Genomic DNA, 22,185 nt, shown 5'->3' on the forward strand with positions numbered 1-22,185 from the left:
TGTGCTGACGCAGCCTTGGGGTGAGGACGAAGAATCTATTATGCGTCAGGCTTACTATCCATGATGTTCTGAAGCAACATGTCCTTCGAGTAACTATATAATGTATATTCTTAGGTCAGAAACAGTAGCCGTTGATATAATTCTAACCAGATGTATGTTCCTACTATTTCTCAAAAGATGTACTTAATCTCTCTCATCTCCAAATCGCCCTCAGGTTAACCAGCTTTTTTGGTAAACAAGGAAAGCGGTCAATCCGCAATAGTAGCTATATAAGGTGCCTTTTTCCTCGTCCCATCCTCTGAAAATGAAACCCACCGAGGATGGCTCGTGAAGTAGCGCCTCACTGGCAATAGGATCAGTGCAGTATACCCTCATCCACCCGAAAACGCAATATCCGCAGGCATTGCCCGAAGAAGATCCCGACCATACTGAGCCGCAGCAGCGGCTGCGTACTCCTTCCATATCTCGTTCTTGTGCGAATCAGCGTAGTCTGAGATCCCGCGAATGACAAGACATGGAAACTTTGTAGTCATCAAGCCCGCAGCTTCCATCTCACAGCACAGAACACCATGTTTCTGGATGAGCGTCTCCCTTATCTTCGAGTTCTTGACTACTGAATTTCCGGACGCAATTGTCCCATAAAAGACGTGAGGAGATGTGGTCGTCCGGGTTATTGGTCGTGGCACGACCTGCCGAGCGTCACAAGAGATGCAGGTCTCGGCATCCCCAATGTGAGTATAGGACGGTTCAAATAGCTGATCTAGTTCGACTTCCGGGTATTCGATATCAGAGGGTCCAGTGATTGGGAGACCATGGCGAGGCATGAGGTTAACCACCTGCAATAACTTCTCTGGAGGAGCTTTGAGGGACCCAGTTGTCGTAAAACCATCACTTGTAAACTTGCCCATATCGTACTGCACAACACCTCCATATTGAAGATGTGGAATGCTAACAACCACATCTCCAAGCCGAATGTCATTTTTTGCGCTCGGTAATCCTCCACCAATGCCGACCATCAACCCTATATCGATCTTTGGGAACCGATTCATCATGTGCGTGGCTACCTCAGCTGCCTTGTTATTCCCATGTTGTCCCATTGGTAGGCAGGTGAGCACGACATTGAGCTGGCCGATTTGCCCTAGGATATATAGGTTGCAGTCCAATCCATGTCCAAAGCCCTTAGCGTGAATGCTGTCCAACATTCTTTGCGCCGCCTCAAGCTCTATTTGCAGGGCACAAATCCAGCCAACTTTGTATTCAGCCGGGTCCAGTGCCATATTTACGGCATTCTGCATCCCTGTAATGCGATTGGAGATGTTGCTTTCAACTCGAGACTCCCGGAGGCTGTCTGCTGAAGAACCCTGGGATGACGATCCGGACGTCCCGAAAGACTCATTGCGGGACTGGCCGCGGAAATCTGACGCACTTTCTGTGCGATGTATATCGCCGCTCGAATTTGAGGAATCCCGACAAATCCGTTTCCGAGAATGTGGTGTAGTAATCCAGTCATTTACTGGTCGCTTCCCTTCAGCCTTGGAGGAACTACTTTCTTGCGTGCCTGGAGCAGGACTGTATCCAACACTGATCGCACTGTCATTGGCAGGGCTCTTGAATCCGCTCATGGTCGAGGAAAAAGATATCTCTGGTGTGGTGAGGAGACCGTTTACAGTGGAGCCATCGAAAATAACAGCACCGTCGGGTTCTAATCTTAGTGGACTGACAATTCCAAAAGGGTGTTGGGTAATCTCAGTGCTGATTAGTAGTGCTTGGGCGTGATCACAGCATTCCTTCGAATAGTCTTCAATGCATTGGCAAATCTCGAATAGTTTGTCAGGCATATGCCAATAGACATTGTCTATAACGCGCCATGGCGAGCCCAAGCTGTTTCCCTTCTTTCTCATGATTGTCAGAATGTCTTCAGCCCTCGCAGCGAGGTAATCTTTTCCTGATGGGACAGTGGTCCATGAAGAGCAGACAGGCACCATCTCTTTTGGTTTCAGAAGATTACCGAAGCCTCTTCCAAACAAAGTAATGGCGTTTATCGCTCCCGTCAGTCTGTGCCATCTCGGGGGGGCGTCAAATGCGCTAATTGTACAAGCGTTAAAATGATCCTCCTCTGCCGCCAGGTCCATAAAATCAAATCCTTCCATGGGTTTTCGGTCCTGGCGACCAGGGGCTATTCCAGCGCTCTTTTGGAGTTTGGCCCGAGTTTGATATGCATAGGCTTGTTCTAGTAAGTGGTATATCGCATCAACCCTATCTTGAAATGTCTCCGGCATGTTGCGATGTAGCCGCTGGTTCAGATTCTTTTCACTTCGTAGAACGGATATGGCAGAAGCGCGCCCGCCCTTGGGACCAGCATGTTCCTCGAGCAACTCGGGTCTAAAAACAAACTCCTGCATCAGGTCCTCGGAGGAACTGAACATTAGGGATGCCCGAACCAGGTGTAGCAGAGCACTCGCTCCATCGACAAGCCAAGCTCGTCTGGTAGACACATCGTAGAAGACCACATATTTCTTGGCAATTGACATGATTCTGTGGAGATATTCACCGAACTCAGAATGAGAAGGTTTATCTTTCTTGCCTATCGCGGGAGTTTCATAATTTGGAATCACGGTACCGCGGGAAATGATGACATCTTGGAGATCGCATCCAGTGTCGGCCCTAGTCAGCCCAGACCAGTCAACGCCATAGTCTGCCCCTGGCGAACCTGCCCGTTTCGCAGTGGTTAGTATATATTAGGGAGAAAAACACAATTTTATTCACCACATACCTGTCAGGACTTTCACTTCCGGGCACCAACCTACAATGTGTCGAAACCCTATGAGGGTTTTAGTGTCAATGCCTGCAGGGTATAATCCGGGGACAGCGTCGATACGAGAGTCGGTATAATCCATGTAGCATCCATCATCATTGCATATCATATGCCATATCACAGCATCATCTACCACCTTGGTTGGCACGAGGATCTTGCAATGACCCTTGATACAGACTTTCCCCCCGAAGTGCGCAATGCGACGCGATGGCACCAGTCGGCCCAGGATATTGAGTGGGATATCCAAGCCAGTATTGCGCAACTGCCGTCGTCGAATGGGAAAGCCACACACTACAACGGGATTGCTGAATAGACTATGCCAGCACCGCCCGTTGCGTAGTCGCTGTTGACTTTGTCTGTGGTGAAAAGTGAATTTGAGCTCATATCGCCGGATTGTCATGAAGGTAGAGGTATTTGTCAACACTGGTCGGCAGTAGGCAATTCGATTGTCGGGCGCGGACTGTAACGCCGCGCCTAGCCAGGCCAGTTGCTGGCCTATTTCAACGACGGCGTGCCGGAGTCCCCGAGTATGAACCACAACTCTGGAACCATCGAATGATCCTGTAAGAACAGTACCATCGTGGAGCGAACCTAGTAGTAACATCAGTCCAGGGCGTCTTAGTTCGAGGAAGAATCACAGAGGCACACAAACCTGAGCTAGAGCAGCTTCCGCTAGCTTCCAACAACTTGTGCAAGAGACTGATTACATAGTCTGAACTTTCTGGCCATGTTTGTCGCATGTACTGGACACATGTCAGTGCCTGTGCATTATCCAGGGATCCAGTCAAAGTGATGACATGGTCGAAAATATTGACCGGGTCACCCGCATATTCCTGCACACGTAGGAATGACCGCGGATCCCAGTCAAGTACGAAATCGACGTCGTACAATGTCGGTGAGAGGGCCCAACCGAGTGTGCTTAATGGAGACTGAAGAGAAAACGCCCGAGCGATATCTTCCATCACATTGTCACCCAAGGTGCCCAAGGTAAGAATCCTCCGAGCACAGCCAACCAACCACCTATACGCAGGGAACCGTTCTAGGAGCTCTGAATAATGTAATTTTGGCTGCCTGCTCGCCGCTGAGCTGCTGAGATCTGCTGATGCTGTTAAGTAAGGAGACCATCCTGGATTAGCAGGACGGTCGGCGATTCCGTCAGTGTAGTAATTGCATACGGCCTTGGCGATATCGCTGGGAATTATGTTGTCAGTAGTTTGTCTGGCAGACATTTGGTTCTGAATACATACCTTGAATGGTTACAAACCATCAACCCAAACCTCTTGTAGGGTTCGGAGCCTTTGTAGCTCAGTTTTTCCGCGAAATACCAAAGAGCATCAGGTAGGTCCGACAACAGCCTGGCCGCTCGTTTCACGTCATAGCATGGGGGTTGGGCTTTCTTGACAATGTCCAGCGAAAATGTGGAGACAAATTCCGAGCGGTCGAGATAGTTGTTGAGGAGTTCATCACAGGCCAGGTTGCCATCTGCTTTCACTACCAGTTCATTCGTTGGCATTCTGGACATCTCAAGGGGTACAGCTGAAGGTAGAGGGCTATTTGACCCATCTGTAGGCTCTGCTTGTTCTTCAGGGAGGCATTGTGTCATGGAGCCCATCACTTTCATCTCGCAATGCTTGAACAAGCAGTCGTAAAATTCGTCCCAGCTTCGTACAGCCTTTTTGCAGATAGCACAGGATACGGGGGCTTCATATGGCCTGATGTTGGCCTCCAGTTCTGTCCGTGCGGGTAACGTTTTGTCTGAATGTGCAGATTTGAAATGCTGGCGTAATTTCTCTCTACTCGCGCCTACCCAATCCCCATATGGACAGCTCAACTCAGATTGTGGATAATGTTGCTCTGATATGTGTCGCTTGAGGCTGTTACGAGCTCCATAAGTCCTCCTGACTTTCTCCGAACATAGCCGACAGGTAAACCTTGGCTTATTGGCTGGCGTTTGCAACTCAGACGGAAGCGTTGGAACAGCGTTCTCACCATCGTAGGAAAGTAATGGAGGGTTAACATGGTGCTCCATAAGTCCTATTCCACTGTCGTAACTGAGGTAGCTTCCTATACTGTTACTGTTACTTGGTGTCGACAGCATAGTTGATTCGTTGACCGGGGCCGTGGTTGCTGAAACGGAAGAAAACAAGTCGTCTATTCCAAAGAACCGGTCCCATCTTGGTATTTGGTCCTCCATGATCTGTGGATTCGGATGCGTTAACCTGTCGCAACAGCGGTGCGTCTGCGACCGATAATAATATCCTGAGCACGAAGATGATGGACAAGATGAAGACTCGGAGGGGCTGGCGCTTAGGTGTTGAAGGCTGGCAAGGAGGCGGAGCTGATTTTGTGGCGCAAGCCTATATGTCCTCTACCCTGCCCTAACTAAAACAAACGAGCCAATCCTTTTATTTCCACGCACTCGGACTACCACCTGAGTGGTCGTGTGATGCACCATCGCATCTAGAAGCCGCTGGGCCCAATACCGAAGCCCAGCCGTTAGTTCAATTATGCCAGCACCATACATCCAATCTGACCCTCATATTTCGCTTCATAAATCCTCCGTAGCGTAGTAGTTCATTACTGCGGCTCACAGTCGGCCGTTGGAAAATGAGGGGTGGGGTGGGCAGTTCTGAGTTGTACCGCGCAATTAGCCTTGGTTGGAGCTTGTTAGAGGCTCTGAGGGGTCAGACTCTTTCTAGATTAAGAAAACTGGGATGCTAAATGGGCTTTTATGCAGAAGCAGCTGGATGAATTAAGGATATACTTATTTCATTAGAATAGAACAGAGGCGCGTATCCCTGCCTCTACTGCGACCAGAGCTTTTCGCGGATACAAGCATTAAAGGTACTATTTCATACACTAAACGTACCATGGCTACAGCATTCCCACTCCGTCGCCGACTCTAGTGGCGGAAAACTCCTTCATATGCCGAATATGGAATGTCCTGTGACGGACCGACACATTGTCACGTCACATAGAAGCCGAGCTACTAATGCGACATTTCTCATATAGTAATATGGACACCCGGTGGCTTTTCTGGCCCCATACTCTTACTAGCGCATTTCCAAATCTAAGATTGTCGCTTTCTTCGCTGGACGGACCGTTGTTGGTGGAAGCTGGAGACTGGATGTTAGGGTTGAATTGGAGGTGCCATCGATAGGCACGTGATGGGTGTCTTGCGATAGAACTCGGAATCCTCGATACTCTTGTCAAGGCCATCCTGTGATAAAGGCCTGCCGCGGCGGGTCATCTGCTAATTGGAGTGCCATAAGCAAGAACTGCGAGGTTCATTCTTCATCTTGACGGGCAGATGATGTGAAAATTTAAATGAGTCTATGTGCGCCGCTAGATATATAGTTTCGCAGAGCATCTTCCACAATCTACGAGTACACAACCCCAGCAAATAAGAGAGAAGAGTTGAGTGCTCTATCCAAGAAACAAACAGTCGTGATTTGGTGTAGTCATAAAATGATTAAGTAAAGTCTGTATGTTGAATACAGACTGACAAAGGTACAATTGTCGCGAGCACAGACAACGGATCCGACGACTCCCACTCTAAGAATGGGTAAAAAAAAAACCTACGGGTCCAGAAAGGTGCTCACCCCTCTATACCAATCCCTCCCCGACCACATATACTGCGAGATCCCATACTGCTCCATCATCTGGTGCATCTTCCGCATTACTCCGCGCTGCGTCAAGTTCTCCAAGTTCCCATTTCTCGTCTGCTCGGCGATCCAATACTTCCATTCATCATTCCACCCGCGCTCCCACTTTCCAGCAAGCGGATGATGGATTACATCGTGCACTTTGTCGGGGACATACTTGCCGACCTTGTGGATGTTGATTCCCATCCGCTTGAAGAACGCGGCGAGCTCGGCCTCTTTCGCGAAGACGTGGTGCCAGTCGGTCTTTGATGGTCGAGCGGCTTTGGCGGCTTTTGCGGTTTGTTTTGGTTTCTTGGGTTTCGCGGAGGACTTCGCTTTTGTCGTCGTCTTTTTGGCGGCGCCCGTCGTGGATTTCTTCGCGGCTCCTGTAGCGCCCTTTTTGGCAGCGGCCTTTGTCGTGGTTTTGGCGGCGACCTCTGTGGCTGTTTCGGTTGCGACTTTCGTTGCGACCTGCGGAGCGGCATGCGCTGCAGTCTCTGCTACGGCTTCGGGTGCCGCTTCGACGACAGCTTTCTCAACGGCTTCCGGAGCGGCGTGTGTTGCTAGCTCGGACGTTGTGGCTTCTGCCATCACCTTTGGCACCGCGTGCGTGGTCGCCTCTTCCGCAGCCGCTGGAGCCGCATGAGACGCAACCTCGGTGACCACATCCGGTGCACTGTGCTCGGCTATCTCAGTGGTTCCCTCAATCAGAGCTGTCGTGGTTGCTTTTTTCGTCAAGGAGATGGCAACGCTCGGTCCAACACCGGCCACAAAATCGGTGACCGCGCCAATACGTTCGGCAGTCTGGTCGCTCGCTCCCATCGCCTTCGCTCCCTCTGTCGCGATCATCTCCGTGGCTGTCTTCTGTATCTCACCAGTCCATAATGTCTCCAACCCCGTGAGGACCGTGTCGCCTCCGTGAACAATGGCCACGGCGCCGAGTACTTGAGTAACGCCCGTGGGAGCCGCCATACCGGCCGCGCCGGCGGTTACTTCGAGGGCACCTCCTATCAATTGCAGGGCTCCAATACCGCGATTGAGCCATTTTGACTCGGCACCATTCGGGTCGCTCAGTATGACAGGGTTGCAGCGTACGTAGACGAATACGTTGAGGCCGTCGGTTATTCCCCCGGGGTCGGCGTTGATCCAGCGGGATATCCATGGTGCGTAGTAGCGCGCACCGTAGTAGTACAGCCCGCTTTCCTCGTCTCGCTCCTTGCCGGTGTAGCGGTACCGCTTGGGTGTTTCGAGCTGTGCAGACTGTGCGGCGAAAGAACTCTGGCCGTAGGGGGTGAACTCCTCGTAGGAGAGAAGATGGGCGTCTTCATCTAGCTCTAGGGCGACCGAGCTGATATGATTTGAGAATTGATATCGGTGTTGCCTCTGAGGCGCTCCTTTCGGTATTTTGCCTCTGGTGGTTGTCTCGATGATCGCAACTCTGGTGGCGTCATCCATGATATGAATGGTCTGTTGCTCTTTCTTGACTGGATCATCCGCCGTGCTGGACGGGGAATACTCTCGCAAGACCTCAAGCTCTCCGAGGTATATCCTTTCCTTCGTCTTCCTTGCATCAGAGTTCTCGGTGACCTTCCTCACGCGGCCACCCTTGGCGTCATATGTGTAGTACGTGAGTTCGCGAGACCCATCATTGCACCGCTGGCGTGAAGTAGCCTGGAGCTGGTCTTTGTAGTTCCATTCCATGAGCTGCAACTGCGGCATCGAGGTCATGTTTCCATGTCTACCCGCATCGCCGTCGTACCTGTAATGTTCAGTGATCGATCCGATTGTCGTACAGGTTAGGCGATTTCCGACTCGGCGGGGATCCAGCTGACTTGGCTCAGTGTACTGATACTTCCTCGTCCATGAAGCATGCGAGTCGCTGCTCTGATGTTTGACTTCAAGGAAGTTCCCGACGCTGTCATAGCCAAACTTCTCAGTGTATCGTTGCATGGCATTTCCATCGCCTGGCAGGTAATGTCGCGTACAGTAGTCTTGCGCGTTGCTGTTCTGAATTGGGTGGTGTGCTTGGCCGACATGTTCTCTTCCAGTGGCAGAAATCAGACGATAGATGGGGTCATATGTATACTCGGTGGTCGGGTCAACAACCTGGTTGCGGAAGAAGACGCGCTGCTGGGCCTTGTCCCGAATCGTCGTGATGTTGCCGATGGCATCGTAGGTGTATTCCAGATGCTGTACAACAGTATCGCTGGAGCGACTATGCTCCATCTTGTTCTCGCTTATTCGATTGGTCACCACAGTCCTCAGGCTGAACGTGGCAGAGTCATATGAATATCTCGTTGTGGTCGAGTTACCGTAGACTATCTGTTCGCGCTGCCCTTTGGCATTGTAGTCAATCGACTTGACGAACGCACTGTCCGTTGTTTCGTCTGAGAGTCTCCCTGTGACCGTCTCGAGGAATCCTGCCTCGTTGTAGCTGTACCGCACGCGCGACCCATCCGGAGTCTGCACTTGAACCTGACGATCAAGCGCATCATACCAGGTCCTGTTGGTGTGTACTTCATCCTCAAGTGGAACATGACTAGACCAGTCTAACGTGTCCTTGTAGTTTACGGCTAGCTGCCGCGAGCTGCTGAGAGGATTCCCTTTGAAGTCGTACTGGTCGCTGGTGTTAACACCGGACTGGTCAAATACTCGGACTATTCGATCGCGGCAATTATGCGTCTCAGGATCCGCCAGTGAATCTCCATACTCAATCTTCTCGACAAGCTTTTCCCTGTCAGTCCCATGCCACAAGGTGGAGCTGATGGGCCGCCGTAGTATGTCATAGGCAGTGGTCAGATGTCCACCTCTGCTATCCCAAATATGGATTGGTCTGCCAGTGATGTCCTTCAATGTCCACCGCTCGCCGGAATCGATACTCGCGTTGTGAAGCTGGTTGCCCAGCATATCATGGTGCGAACGGAGAACAGTGCGCCCAAGAGCATCGGTGACCTGGATCTGGTTCCCTTGGACATCGAACAGCACACTAGCGGAATATTTGCCAAAGTCTCCATTATCTGAGACCGTTACGAATGATCTACCCAAAGGATCCATGTGGGTGATGCATGGCGTGGAGGCGTGTGCTGCTGCCTTCTGCGCGGCTGCTTTCTCTTCCCGCCCCAGTGAGCCATCGATGCGACTTTCATACCATGTCGGAAGATACGCCGATTCAGGAACGAGTTCATAGTATTTCCCAACGTCAGAGTCACAGTCCGGCCGCTGCAGAACGGTGTCGTTGACGTCGTAGCTGATATGTTCCCACGGCTTGTAGATTGACTTCGTGAATGTGTGGTTCGGGTTTAGAACGGCAACAACCCTACTCAGCGGATCGTAAAAGATGGTCGGGCTGACACCTTGCTTGTGGTTTTGCTCAAAATCGTGGGTAGAGGCAAAGAATGGCTCGTACTTCCTGACGGGGTCTCCCTTGTTGTTGTACACGGTCCATCCACTTCCTACCCAGCGAGGTAGTTTCTTCTTGCGGTCAGGCTCGGCCTGGAACTTGGACTGAATATCGCGATCGAACCCATCGTAGTAGTTGATCCGGACCTGTCGCTTGGTGGCTGGGTCCGACGAGCCGTTCGCGTGCTCCTCGCGTGAGATCGTAGCCTCGTAAACCGGATCGTGGCGTGAATACTGTAACCCGTTGAGGTAGCGGTTCGGATCGTAGATCGTTCGTGTGGATGCAGATCCCAACAGCTTCGCGGCAAACGGGCCAGTGGGGTCCGCAAAGAACCTATCTAGCTCTTCCTGATTCAGGTACGGCTGGAAGCCCGCAAGTGAATCCCCGACTAGCTCACCTTCTTTACCCTTCATGGCAGTGCCGACCACAAAGCCGAGTTCGTCGAAGGCACACTGTGTACGATTTTTGTTGGGATCGATAATCTCATACGCGCGTAGGAGTCTGTAATCGATTCTAGATTCAATCACTGTGCCAACCGCATCGACAGCCTTGGTGATGATGAGGTCGTATGGGTCGAAGTACGCTATAGAGTGCTGACCGAATGGATCGGTTTGGCGGCGCACGAAGAAGAAGTGGTGCCTCGCGAGCTCCAGTTCTTCAGCTGGAGAGGAATCGGGATACGGATGGAAATATGACCGAGTCGTCGGTATCCACCATCGTCCATCGTTGTGTAAATCAACGTAGCCACCTGAGCTTGGCCCAGTGCCTTCGAGTTGTGATGAAGGAGAAGGAAGTAGACGCTCGGTATGTCCGGTGCCTGGATCCCTGGCAAAGGCAGTGTCCAGCATTCCCTGGGTTAATGCCAGTTGGTAACCCTCCCCTGCCAAACCCAGCACCCCGATTTGACCCTTGGGGAGTATCGTTGTCAAGTCATCGCTGCGGTAGAGCACGATACTTTCCGCCAGCAAACGTCGAGACGGAGAGGGGTGGTTTGTCCGACATTCGTAGGGCACATTCAACAGAGAATAATGTTTCTCCTGGGAGAAATGCGTGAATGAAAACAAACTGTCTAATGGCCGGTGCAGTCCGTGAAGCTCGTATAGGCGATTTCCACTGGTCCGTGGTAGCAGATAGTCGTCCTGCCAATCTAGTATTGCGCTTGTGAAGGTATTCTCATGATATGTGATGAGTGTCTGTTGCTGGATAGCTTGGTCTCGCGCAGACAGATCCGGGGAACCAGAGAGCCTCCCGTAAGCAATCTTCACTTCCTTGAGCACGTTACCCCATCGATCCCTTTCCAATACTAAGTGGTGATGGATACGATTGTCGCCCAGTTCCCGTTCTGCATTGAGCGAAACGTCCTCTGTAGGAAACACAGTACAGACACTGTGACCATGCGTGTCACCCTCCTTCTGCAAAGTAAACACTGTATATTTGGTCTCTGTGATCGTGTAGGGTATGTTGGCCTGATCGCTATCGTCGTCGGCATATATTTCGGTTCTGAGGACCTGGCCTTTCAGCGCCCGGTAAGCCTCTCGGACCTGTGGTTTGGTCAAGTCGGCGGGCATAACAGTCCTCTCGAGTAGATTGTTGGGGCGGAATGACGTCCCTGCTGCGCGACACCCAGGAACCCGGGAAACGTCAAAAAACTCAGAGGCTACAAGTTCGCTAAAGTCCTCGTACTCCGGCAAGAACCCCAAGTGAAACCAAGTTTTTGTGTGGATGGGATGGGTAGACCACAGTTGATCGTCTTCACAGCCGCCATCATGGGGCATGGAGTACGCGTCAGTGTCCCACTCCTCAACCATTCCGAAGCCTCGAAATTCCCGATCAATGCCGTCGTAGTACCCATGATGATATGCATAGTGGGTCGTAAAGAGGTTGCCGCTGATCCGATCGATTGTGATCATTTTGTGCACGCACTGAACAGGAAATGGTAGTCGAGTGAGCCAAGGGTTCCCCTTCTCGAGATCGTCGAGATAGAACTTGGTGGAAGGGGCGTACTCGAACTCAGTCTCCGCTCCCAGGTTATTTGTTACGGACTGCAGCAGGTGTGGCTTGACACCCTTGGTGAGATCGATATACTTCATTGGACCTCTCCGCCTGTCGGGTAGTGAGGATGACCACACCAAGCAGATAGTGCCGTTTCCTAACAAATCCACCGCGTCAATGGTAGCCAGATGGTCGGTCGGAAGAGACGCAACCAGATTGATTGGAGAGTCTAAGCGGTTTCCAGCAAGGTTGCGGTAAAGATCGATGCCATCAGGCCGGAGGTATAAGATGTCGGTGTACCCCGATCCGTCGACATCCGCAAGCCGGACCTGATCCTGATTGAATTTATCCCGGCAATCGAATCTCGGCGAATTACCCATGCAGACCTGTCGCCCAAACTGACCGTAGCCAAGGTTTGGCCAATAGCAGACCTGGCTCTGGCGGATCCGTACAATGTCATTCAGGCCATCGCCAGTCATATCGGCTAGGTAAACGGACTGTTCGACGTCTGCAAAAATGACATGCGGACCTTGGGTCTCATTGATCGCTCGGGCAACCCGTTGGCTGTCAGAATATCCCTTCTCGCCTTCGGACTGGTACCACGTGAAAGCCTGATCACCTGTGATGAGGATATCAGCTAGGCCGTCCCCCGTCAGATCAATGAACCTCGTGTATGGGTCATCGATATTAATATTTGGGAACGAGCTAAACGAGCGGAAGGATGACCACTCTGGGTTGTCTCCAAGCGCGGCCCAGCGTTTGCTGAAGCTCCAGGAGACATCGTCCGTTTTCACGAGATCCAGAAACCCGTCCCCCTGGACATCGCTAAAGAAGACGCCTTCGTGGTTGCCACCGATGGCCGGGTAACGACGAATCAGCTCTGCTGCATCAAACTTCGGAATGACATTGGACTCCATGTGTATGGAAGGTGTGGATGCAGACCCCTCGTTATTGGCACTCCGGTTTCGCATATAGTACCAGCCTTCAGCTTCTCTGGTGAGCACACCGGGCAGGCCCTCCCCATCGAGGTCGATCCACCGATACGTGGAGCCATCAACGCCTTCAGGAAGATTTCGGATGGACTCAATGGGAACAGGAATGCTTCGCAGGCTGCCCATACCACCAGTTATCGGTGATTCCGTGTAGTCGAACTCAAGAGGAGGGAGAGACGCCCTTCTGTACTTCCCGGATTCTGCATCCATGACATACCCGAAGTACTGCACACTGTTCAGAAATGTCATTGAGAAGCTTTCCTCATACCTCAACTCGGTTGCACCGACGAGATAGTCTGGGCGGCCCAGCTCTTTGGGGAAATGATGGAACATGAGCACACGCTTGCAGAGTCGGTACGTGCGAGTTTCGAACCCAGCACGTCGGTGTGAAAAGGCATCAGGACGGCATGCCCATTCGTTACTCTCTGTAGGTAACGGATTTTCGTCGTCATGTTCTCCGTAGTCGAAAACGACGGAAAACATCCAGTCACTGCCAGCAAGTGCTGAAGCAGAATGTGCTTCCCAAGACTGGAGATCGCGATTCGGAGTTCGATTTCCATACTTTATCTCTTTGATGTACGAGTTTGCTGTTCTATGAAGGCTGGATCGTGACACCTCATAGGTCGCGCTCACATCTACACCGTCGGAGTTCTCCCGCTTGTAGCGATAGAGGATTGCATTTCCTCTTGTGTCGTACGTTTCGGATATCAGCCACGAGAACACATGCTTAGGGTGCTCGGGATCAGAGATCCAAGAATCTAAAGAGCGTCCATAGATGGAGGTCACATTGTCCGGAGTGATTGTTCGCCAGTGGGTGGCACCGTCCCTGTGAGTCCAACGTTCTATGCGTAAAAAAGCGCTTTCGACGCGCGGCATGTATCTTCGAATGGTGTATCCGTCTCTATGTTCCTCGACTAGGGAGTTTGACAAATCCGGTGCCTCATCCTTGCTTTCGTTTCGAATAGGAACCAAGTCTTCGCTGCCAGAGAGGATGAAGACGTCCGAATCCTCAAAATCACGGTAAAGTGGCAGTCCACGGTCCGTTTTCCTCGAGATGCTTGCTGGCGACAGACTCCACCCTAGTCCAAACAGGCCATTGCCGCTTCCTGAATCGTACGACAAGGAGAGTGACGGATCCATCCCTCCACGACCGTCGGTGGTGTTTATTGGGACAGAGAGCGACACTGTTCCCGTAGAGGGGTTCACCTTCAATTTCTCGCCCATTCCTTTGGCAGAGCCTCCGCCCTGCGGGAGGGATAGCGTTGGCCATGGAGTAGTCGAGGACTTCGCGGCAGTATTGGGTGACTGGGCCGAATCACTGGGTTTCTCTCCGGTGGGAAGACCCGTCGTCTGTCCTGACCCCGTAGGGACCGTAGGTTTCGCCTGCTGCCGCTGGTCCATATCTGATGGAGAGCACTTTCGGCAATACTGATGGTTCAGCGCCAGGAGCTGCCCTCATGAGGTGTTGTCATGGTGGTTAGAATCATCAACTCGAGAATGTTCCTTCTCCAAAGGGTTGGGCCGTGGTTCCCCCTCCCCTCTCATTAACCTCCGCTTATTTTGACGAAACATCGAGCTTCCGTTGATGCGCCGATGCTGCGTTTCGTGAGCTGAGCCCTGATAAGCCAACTGCGGGGAAGGGGAAGCTGGCCCAGGCCTGAAGAAAATGCTTGGAGGCGCATGATTCGCTTTCAGTGGACGGCGTGGGGGCGTGATGTGCTCTCGGTGGAGGCCTAATGGCGGCTGAGAAACACTGAAAAAGCAACCTAAACCTTAAGAGTGAGCGGGATGATTTTGCCGATGAAGGAGTCCAATGGTGAGCTGCAAGAAATTCTTGATCTTCGGCGTCAGCGCGTGGTTGATCTTTTTTGGCGATCATCGACCGAATCGGCGGGCCGCCACGTGACTCAGCTTCGGCTGGCAGCTCCTCGACCAGCAGGAGCAAATACCACCCCACCACCACACTCGATCTAGACTGCTCGCTTTCTCGTGTCGGGATCAGCCATGCCGTTCACAGGCCATACCAATTCGCCGGCTGTGTCGGATTGCAAGACCACAATGAAACATCAGACTTAATCCCTGCTGGTTGTGCAAATGTCTCGTGGTAAAGTTTCGCGGCTTGCCAGGAGCTGCTGGTCAGCCTGGTCCGAAGGATTCAGCTCTCTCCAGGGTCTCACGGAAGCTCCCTTCAAGTGCTGCCAACGAGCTCCCCCGCGCCCTCCAGACAGATACCCTCCGAAAATGTCATTGACCGCGGAAGCCGTCATCATCATCGATCGGTTCCCTTGTTCTAGAGCTTCAGACTTTCGCACCACATTCCACAACGTTGCAAAGGGTTGTCATATAGCAAGTACTCAATATGGCGACCGATGCGATCATTATCCGAATCATTCCTTCGGCTCCTGTTGATGCTCAGACCTTTCAAACCGTGCTTGCAACCCTCAAGGTTGAGGTGTATGATCTATCTCTCGATGACAGTCAAACTGGAATTCTTATTGGCATTGCTGAAGGTTTGCTTCCAATCGCTGCAACGGAAGCAGAAATCATCAATGATCCTCCAAATATCCGTCGACTGAAGAAGGGAATATGGCAGCATTGGGAACCAAACCCGCTCCAACATCCTAGCCTACCGATTGATGCGAATAATGTGACTTGGTTCTCAGTCGCCTCCGCAGTTGTCCTGTTGAACCGACCAACAAGGCTCGAGTACGGCTCTTTCGATCTCAATCTGAAGATAACGAGAAATAATAACCTTGCTCTATCATCCAAAATCGAGTACAACGCAGAACCAGTGGCCACCATCAGATTAGATCCCCCTCTGGTGGGGCGCCAATTGGATGCCTTTCAGCTTGATGCTGCTGCTTATATATCTGTACCCGCCGTTAGCCTCTCTCACCTCGATCCCGACACAGCAATTCCGGATCTCACGGGCTCCGGGCGAGTGTGGGATTTTACAACGGTTGTGAATGCGACAAATGCAGTGCTTACCCAGGACAGACGCATTGGCGACAACATAGACGACCTCAAGCTAGAGAATCGGCAACACACGCTGACGATTGCCGAAAGCAAGCATATCGCCGCGGAAATAATCTGGAACCGCATTATATTTCCACCACCACAATTCCCTGCCATTGGAAAACTGTACGAATGGTACACTAAGGCCAACCCGACCTCTGTTCCGAGCGATGAACCGGGACGAAAACAATTTGAAGGCGAAGTTGCTGCATACACCGCGACTCAAAACAGCGAGGTTGACCGCGTAGCGAATTTTGTCTTCGCAGCCTCGGCCGCTATATTCGCGGAACGCATCACGCGATCCGCAACGCAGATTGGGTTCGATTTCGCTTTTCGAGGGACCTCCGGCCCGACAGCTAGCCCACCCCGTGCAGTGTCCTACCGTGTCGGGCTATCCTGGCCTAATACCTCTGCCGGATTTGTCGTCCCAGCAGCCTACTTCTACGCACTGGGTTCCAGTGTGCCTGCTGAGATACTCCCCGAACACAGATATTCCACTGCCGTATCCACCAACGAAGAACAAAACATTATTGTCTTTCAATCGGCGATTGAGTCTGGTATAATACCTGAAAATCCTGGACTATCGACTGTACCCTCCCCGCCTGCGGTTAACATTCACCAAGCGGCCCGGCGTCTGGTTGCCCTGGGTGGTTTCCAAGAGTCACTCCCAGTGCTGCGTATCAGTTCGGCCGACAGCTTTTCGTCGTCCACTAGAGCACTCTTGGATGATTGGTTGAGGTTTTCTCAGCCTACAAATGGCCTACTGCTAGATTTCTGGGAGGGGTTGTCGGGTGCCATTGTGGATCACCCCGTTGCCTATGTGGTACTTGTCCTTTGCCACATAACAGGAGGAACCAAGCCTCTGATTGAGGCAATTATCGCCAACAGGCCTGAGGGTCTCGGTGCCAACAACATCACCCAATTACGAAATGTCACACACACCGAATGGCGTCAGTTCTTCGGGGCGGCTCCCGCAGACCCATCAGTCCTAAAATCCCACCCTGAGCTTCTTCCCAGTTTCACACTTCCAGGTACCGTTGAAGAACGAACAACAGCTATCATTCGTCGTATCCAAAACTTTTTCTATCTCGCGCCAGAGCCGGTGACCGCCGGGCCAACTGTCCCTCCCAAGCCCGCGCCGGTGTTCGAGATAATTGGTGCGGATATCGTCTCCAGATTTATCACTATCTACGAGAGCGACTTCGGGACTTTTACCTTCGGTGCTGTCCTGGATGACGACCGAGTTGATGCTGCGACGAGCGAGCTGTTCCCTGGCAATGAAGCGGCACAATCGCGCCTCCGCAGTGCTATCGAAATCATCAACGACCTGACACGAGTCACAGAAGGCACCGGCGACATTAGATTTGCTTTGATGGAAAGTCTCTACTCTAGGGGATTCGTATCTGCAGAATCTATCGCGCGACTTTCTCTAGACGCCTTCCGACGCGCCCTGGTTGGAACTCCCGCATATGCGAGCGCATCAAGGATCCGGACAGCAGCTCGGAATATAGCCGACGTGCCTAACCACTCTGAGCCGCGGCACAATACTTTCACCTCTATAAACCCCGACGGTGACCTTGTCAATTGCATCCCACCTGAACATTTGTCACCCCTGGGCCACATAGCGTATCTTCACGAGATCCTGACGCTTCCGACTGTCTACGGAACTATCTCGCAGGCCATTGCATCCCGCCGCGGTGATCTTGAAGACCTCCTCGCGTCGGAGTCGAACCTGAACGAAGAGGTGCCGCTTATCGATATCGTAAATGAAAACCTTGAAGCCATTGCGAGCCACCCGTCTGCACCCGTAGGGCGAATCCTCAACACAGGTAGTCCGTCAACCCCCTTGACGGCTCTCCCAGAGCACTCATCACCCGCGCCTGAGATCCGCTCACCGGATGCCTACGAATCGCTCCGCGAATCCTTTGAGTCTCCCAACCTACCTTACTCCCAGGCGCTCGATGCATCCCGGTCATACCTGAAGACGATTGGCACTTCTCGCTCCGAAGTTATGCGCATCTTTCGCGAGGACACAACAGAGTTCCCTATCCCGGTTCCGGAAGATAAGCGACCGGCAGATTTTGAGAAGCAGCGCTGGCGTCTACCAGTCAATTTCAAGATTGCTCGGGAGTACCTGGGGATACCTCAAGAAGAGTATGATCTGCTGTATAGCGGAGATGCACTCTCTATCGAGGAGCTGCAGACAATTCTTGGGTATGAGTGTCGAGTGCCCAGCCGGCCTCCCAGCGATGGCTCGTCTGAAGAGGAGCCACCAGTTGAGGAACCCCCGGTTGAAGAACCACCCGTTGAAGAGCCTCCTGTCGAGGAGCCTCCTGTTGAAGAGCCGCCGGTTGAAGAGCCGCCGGTAGAGGAGCCTCCTGTTGAAACGCCACCCGAACCCGACAACGAGCCTTTTGGTTGTACTCCTCTCAAAACACCTGCCCCGGAATGGGCGGCGAATCAGGGCTACGCGCTTGGTGGCTTCGTCCGGTTCGGAGGAAGGCTTTACAAATGCCGGCAAGCACACACTTCATTGCCAGACTGGATCCCCACTCGGGTCCCCGCATTGTGGGTAACACCACTGCCTTGCGGAATCACTGAATGGCACGTTCAGACTGAGTATGCTGTCGGAAGTATCGTCCGCTATAATGGCCGTCTTTATAAGTGCCAACAGGCACACGCATCTGACGCGCCCAACTGGACTCCTGAGAACACTCCTGCCCTCTGGGTCCTTCAAGGGCCTGCTCAGGGTTCTGTGCTCACCCTATCGCTCATAGCGCACGCCGGGAGCTTTATACAAGCTGCGCTGGACGAGAGTTGTCCGCAGTGGACTTCTGTAGTGACTCGACTCGACAAATTCCTATCGCAGACCGGATTGACATACTGCACGTTTCTAGAGGTTGTGAAAAGCCGAATTGCTCGCATACCTTTGACCACTGGTGAAGTACCACGTGCGACATATCCTGACTGTGAGCCCTGCTGTCTCAAAGGCCTCGAGTTGCAGTTTAGTACAAAAGATGTCGTCCCCGAACTACGCAAGCTCGTCGTTTTCATCAGGCTATGGCGGAGCTTGAGGGTTGCTCTCCCTGGCTTGTTGTCCATTAGTGAACTTGCGGAGATTTCCCGTATTTTAAATCTTTTTAAGGATTCCACTGGTGCACCTTCCCCCGACTTCATCCGCCAGCTAGCGTCGCTGATCATGTCTCACTGTTATTTTGGCATACCATTGCAGACATTGCTTCAACTCTACATCGCGGAGGGTCCGCCCACAAAGCACGCCCCTGACGAGCTACTTGATGCCTTGCAAGAGACACTGGTCGTTGAAAGCGTTTGTAAACGACGTGGTCCCGAGTTCAAGAAGGTTTTGGTCTCTAACCTTGAGACCCTTAGTAGGTTGGCAGGCTTTTTTCACCCAACAAATTGGTTCGACTGCCCGACCAACACTATTCGATTCCTCGAGGTCCTTGCACATATCTATGGGTCCGAGTTTAGCGTAGGCGAGATTAGTTATCTGTTTACCCCCACCCCGCATTTGCAGGGCGACGATCCCTTTCCGATGCAAGACCAACAAGAGGCCGCCGACGATCCACTGGGGTTGGCGGGTGATACTCAATTCAGTCTCTGGGAGCTCCGCAAACAGCTTTTGCATGTGGAGCTTACAGAGGAAGCGATATGTGACTGGACATGGCATCGAATTATCGCAAGTCTAGGTCGCCTTGGTATCGACGGTCGTCAACAGCTTCAAGGTCTCGCGGAGCATTTCTTCCCTATCATTCTCCCTACCCATGACTGCTCAGTGGTCAGGCCGCCTGGTCCCTTCCGTGTTCCTCTCGCAGGGATTGATCCTAGGGCATGGGAGTCACTTCGTTGTGGACCTTTAACGTATCTTGACGGATTTCTATATCTTTCCCTTCCCCTGCGAGACGCCGAGCTGATCGACCAAGTACGGCACATGAGACCATTGATGCCCCATGAGCAACGAGCCGTCCAAAACTTGTATTTCCTCCCACAAACACTGCTTTCTCCACTGGCATTCCTGTTCGAGGATTTCGATCAAGCTGTCAAGCATTTAATTCGTTGTGACTCGGACCGCGACCGATGGCACTTTTTCCAAGCGCAATTCGCCAGATTCTACGCACGCTGCCAAATTATCGTGCATCACCTAGCAGACCATGTTTCGTCTACCATACACCACAAGCCCGCCGAGGAGAAACATGAAGCCCTCGCACTTGAGATACTGCGGAACACCATGGCTGATGAAAACAGGTTCGCCAATCGTGCTACCAGCTGGGAGGAAATCGAGGCCCCCAGTACGTCCTCCGAGGAGTTCCTCTGGCAACCAAAGCTTTCCGGGACGTCATTCGCTGCTATACTCGGTCTGCTTGGTACAGGACTCATCGAGGAATATGATGTCGAGTCCCAGTTGGTTTGGCGCAATTTGCGCTCGTCTTTGGATTTCTTCGGCGCTACCGCCCGCAATGAGTACAACTGGCCTGTACCGACAATTCTTCCATCATTCCAGGTGCCGCCTTCGCTGCAGGATAATATGACCATCACTGTTCGAAACGGTCTAGCGATCAGAGATATCGACGATCTCGTATTGGGCGGCCCGACGCGTTTTGCGCTTGTCAGTCGAGGGTCGTTGCTTATCGAGCGATCGGGCCACTATATCTTCCGAGGGCTGCCAGCGCGCTTTTGCATAGATGACGAACAGCATAATACCGATCCTCACAACGAGTATTGTGTCACGCTCGAGAGGGGACAGAGAGAGTGGACCGTCTGTCAACAACGTTGCGACCCGGATGGCCATGCAGTGCATCTACCATGTGAGAAGATCTGGCTCCGAAAGGGGACCTACCAGATAACTGTGTCCTTTGAGCAACTGAAGCCAGTATTTGAGGACGAGCACCCTGAGCCGGTACATACTGGCATTAAAATTCAGTACAACGGCCCCGACACAGACGGGGAATTCATCACCATCCCGCGAGAGAAACTGTTTTGTGGCTTCAAGACAGGCCGCCTCCGGGACGGGGTAATCTTCCCTGGTAAGGAGGAGGTTGCTGCTGCTCAATACCTCTCTGGGCGGTATTACAGTACATTGAGGGATATACGACGCACCTATCAGCGCGCGTTCAAGGCCCTTTTACTCTCCGAACGTCATGACCTTTCGGCTGTTCCGCCGCCTGGTCACCATGATCATAGCGAGATTGGATTCCTTCTTTCCCATCCCTATAATTTCAGCGGGTTCTCCTACTACCGACCGGATGCGTCTGGCCCATATATAACCCATCGTGCTGGTTTCGACTTCAATTTGATCCCTGTCATTGATCCCTACCACTCACCCGTCCTTTCGAACGCCACAGATCAGGATGTCCGCGCGTATCCCAGCCCACAGCACCAAGCAACCCTCTTCGACTGGTTCGAGCGGCTGAGTCAATATACCACTATGCGCGAAGAGCACCGCCGGCTAGGTCGAACCAAGGCTCTATGGCAGTTGTTCCTGGAGGCCGATAGCTATATCACAACAATTCCAAACCAACTACTGCTTCACCTTGGAGTGGATGTTTCCGCTGCGAACCTTGTCCTCACGTACTACACTGAGTCTAATGGCAGCAAGGTCCTTCAGGCAAGCAATCTTGTGGACGAGCGCTGGGCGTTCCGGGTGTGGCAAGCTGGGACTTGGCTGCGGCATATCAAGAAGAGTTTCTACACCTCCCTCATTGAAACTGCCTTACCGTACCAGTGGGCTTCCAATAATCCAGGCACACCCGTTGCCGGAGCCACGACGTCTGGAAACTTCAACCTCGTTTCATTTGTTTCATCGTCACTTCACGGGTCGCGCGGGAAGATCGACGTGCCCAATGGTTTCGGAGACCTCTCCGCGCTGAACAACGGGCTACGGCTCCGCGCTCGTTCTGCCTTGGTCGACTACCTTACTTGTCGCCGGCGTGTTCCTTTGGATGTCTTCTCTACCGGCGAGTACGCGACGAACGCAACTGACCTGAGTGGCCTTCTCCTCGTTGACGTGGACTGTTCGATCAACGAAACGGTCACCAGGGTCGAGAACATTACTGTCGCTGTGCAGTCCCTGATCCAGCGAGCAATTCTCGGACTCGAGCGACATTTAACGCTCCCCCAGAACTTTTTTTTAACCTGGAAGAAGCAATTCGCAACATACAAGCTTTGGAGATCATGCAAAAAGCAACAACTGTATCCCGAGAACTGGATCCAGTGGAAAGACCTGTCTCGGGCGAAGAAGTCGGAAGGGATCCGGTTTCTCAACCAGGAACTCGCAAGGACCGCGCACAACCTTGTTCTTCCTGCAGA

The 22,185-nt window shown here is 52.4% G+C and overlaps 3 protein-coding genes across 3 annotated transcripts; all 3 read right to left on the minus strand.

The window, feature by feature from the left end:
* Positions 1-371: 371 nt before the first annotated feature.
* On the minus strand, positions 372-5,009 carry BJX68DRAFT_253082 (5'-methylthioadenosine/S-adenosylhomocysteine nucleosidase family protein; the record flags this gene model as incomplete). The annotated part of the gene is made up of 6 exons (XM_071042660.1): positions 372-2,408; positions 2,442-2,584; positions 2,621-2,710; positions 2,774-3,406; positions 3,468-4,006; positions 4,063-5,009. 6 exons carry the CDS (start codon positions 5,007-5,009, stop codon positions 372-374), a joined length of 4,389 nt encoding a protein of 1,462 aa, XP_070903132.1.
* A 1,237-nt stretch (positions 5,010-6,246) lies between these two features.
* On the minus strand, positions 6,247-10,216 carry BJX68DRAFT_229174 (uncharacterized protein). The gene has a single exon (XM_071038978.1). The coding sequence runs from the start codon at positions 9,511-9,513 to the stop codon at positions 6,394-6,396; it is 3,120 nt and encodes a 1,039-aa protein (XP_070903133.1). The 5' UTR covers positions 9,514-10,216; the 3' UTR covers positions 6,247-6,393.
* Positions 10,217-15,690: 5,474 nt separating this feature from the next.
* BJX68DRAFT_229179 (uncharacterized protein) lies at positions 15,691-16,128 on the minus strand. The gene has a single exon (XM_071038979.1). The coding sequence runs from the start codon at positions 15,973-15,975 to the stop codon at positions 15,736-15,738; it is 240 nt and encodes a 79-aa protein (XP_070903134.1). The 5' UTR covers positions 15,976-16,128; the 3' UTR covers positions 15,691-15,735.
* Positions 16,129-22,185: the final 6,057 nt, after the last annotated feature.

This window comes from Aspergillus pseudodeflectus (assembly GCF_044049435.1).
Source record: "Aspergillus pseudodeflectus strain CBS 756.74 chromosome Unknown BJX68scaffold_6, whole genome shotgun sequence".
Classification (NCBI taxonomy): Eukaryota; Fungi; Ascomycota; class Eurotiomycetes; order Eurotiales; family Aspergillaceae; genus Aspergillus; species Aspergillus pseudodeflectus.

Coding starts and splice junctions, on each gene's coding strand:
- BJX68DRAFT_229174 (XM_071038978.1), bottom strand. CDS start 9,513: ATGGATCCTTTGGGTAGATCATTCGTAACGGTCTCAGATAATGGAGAC.
- BJX68DRAFT_229179 (XM_071038979.1), bottom strand. CDS start 15,975: ATGGCAGGGAATTGTGGTGGTGGAAATATAATGCGGTTCCAGATTATT.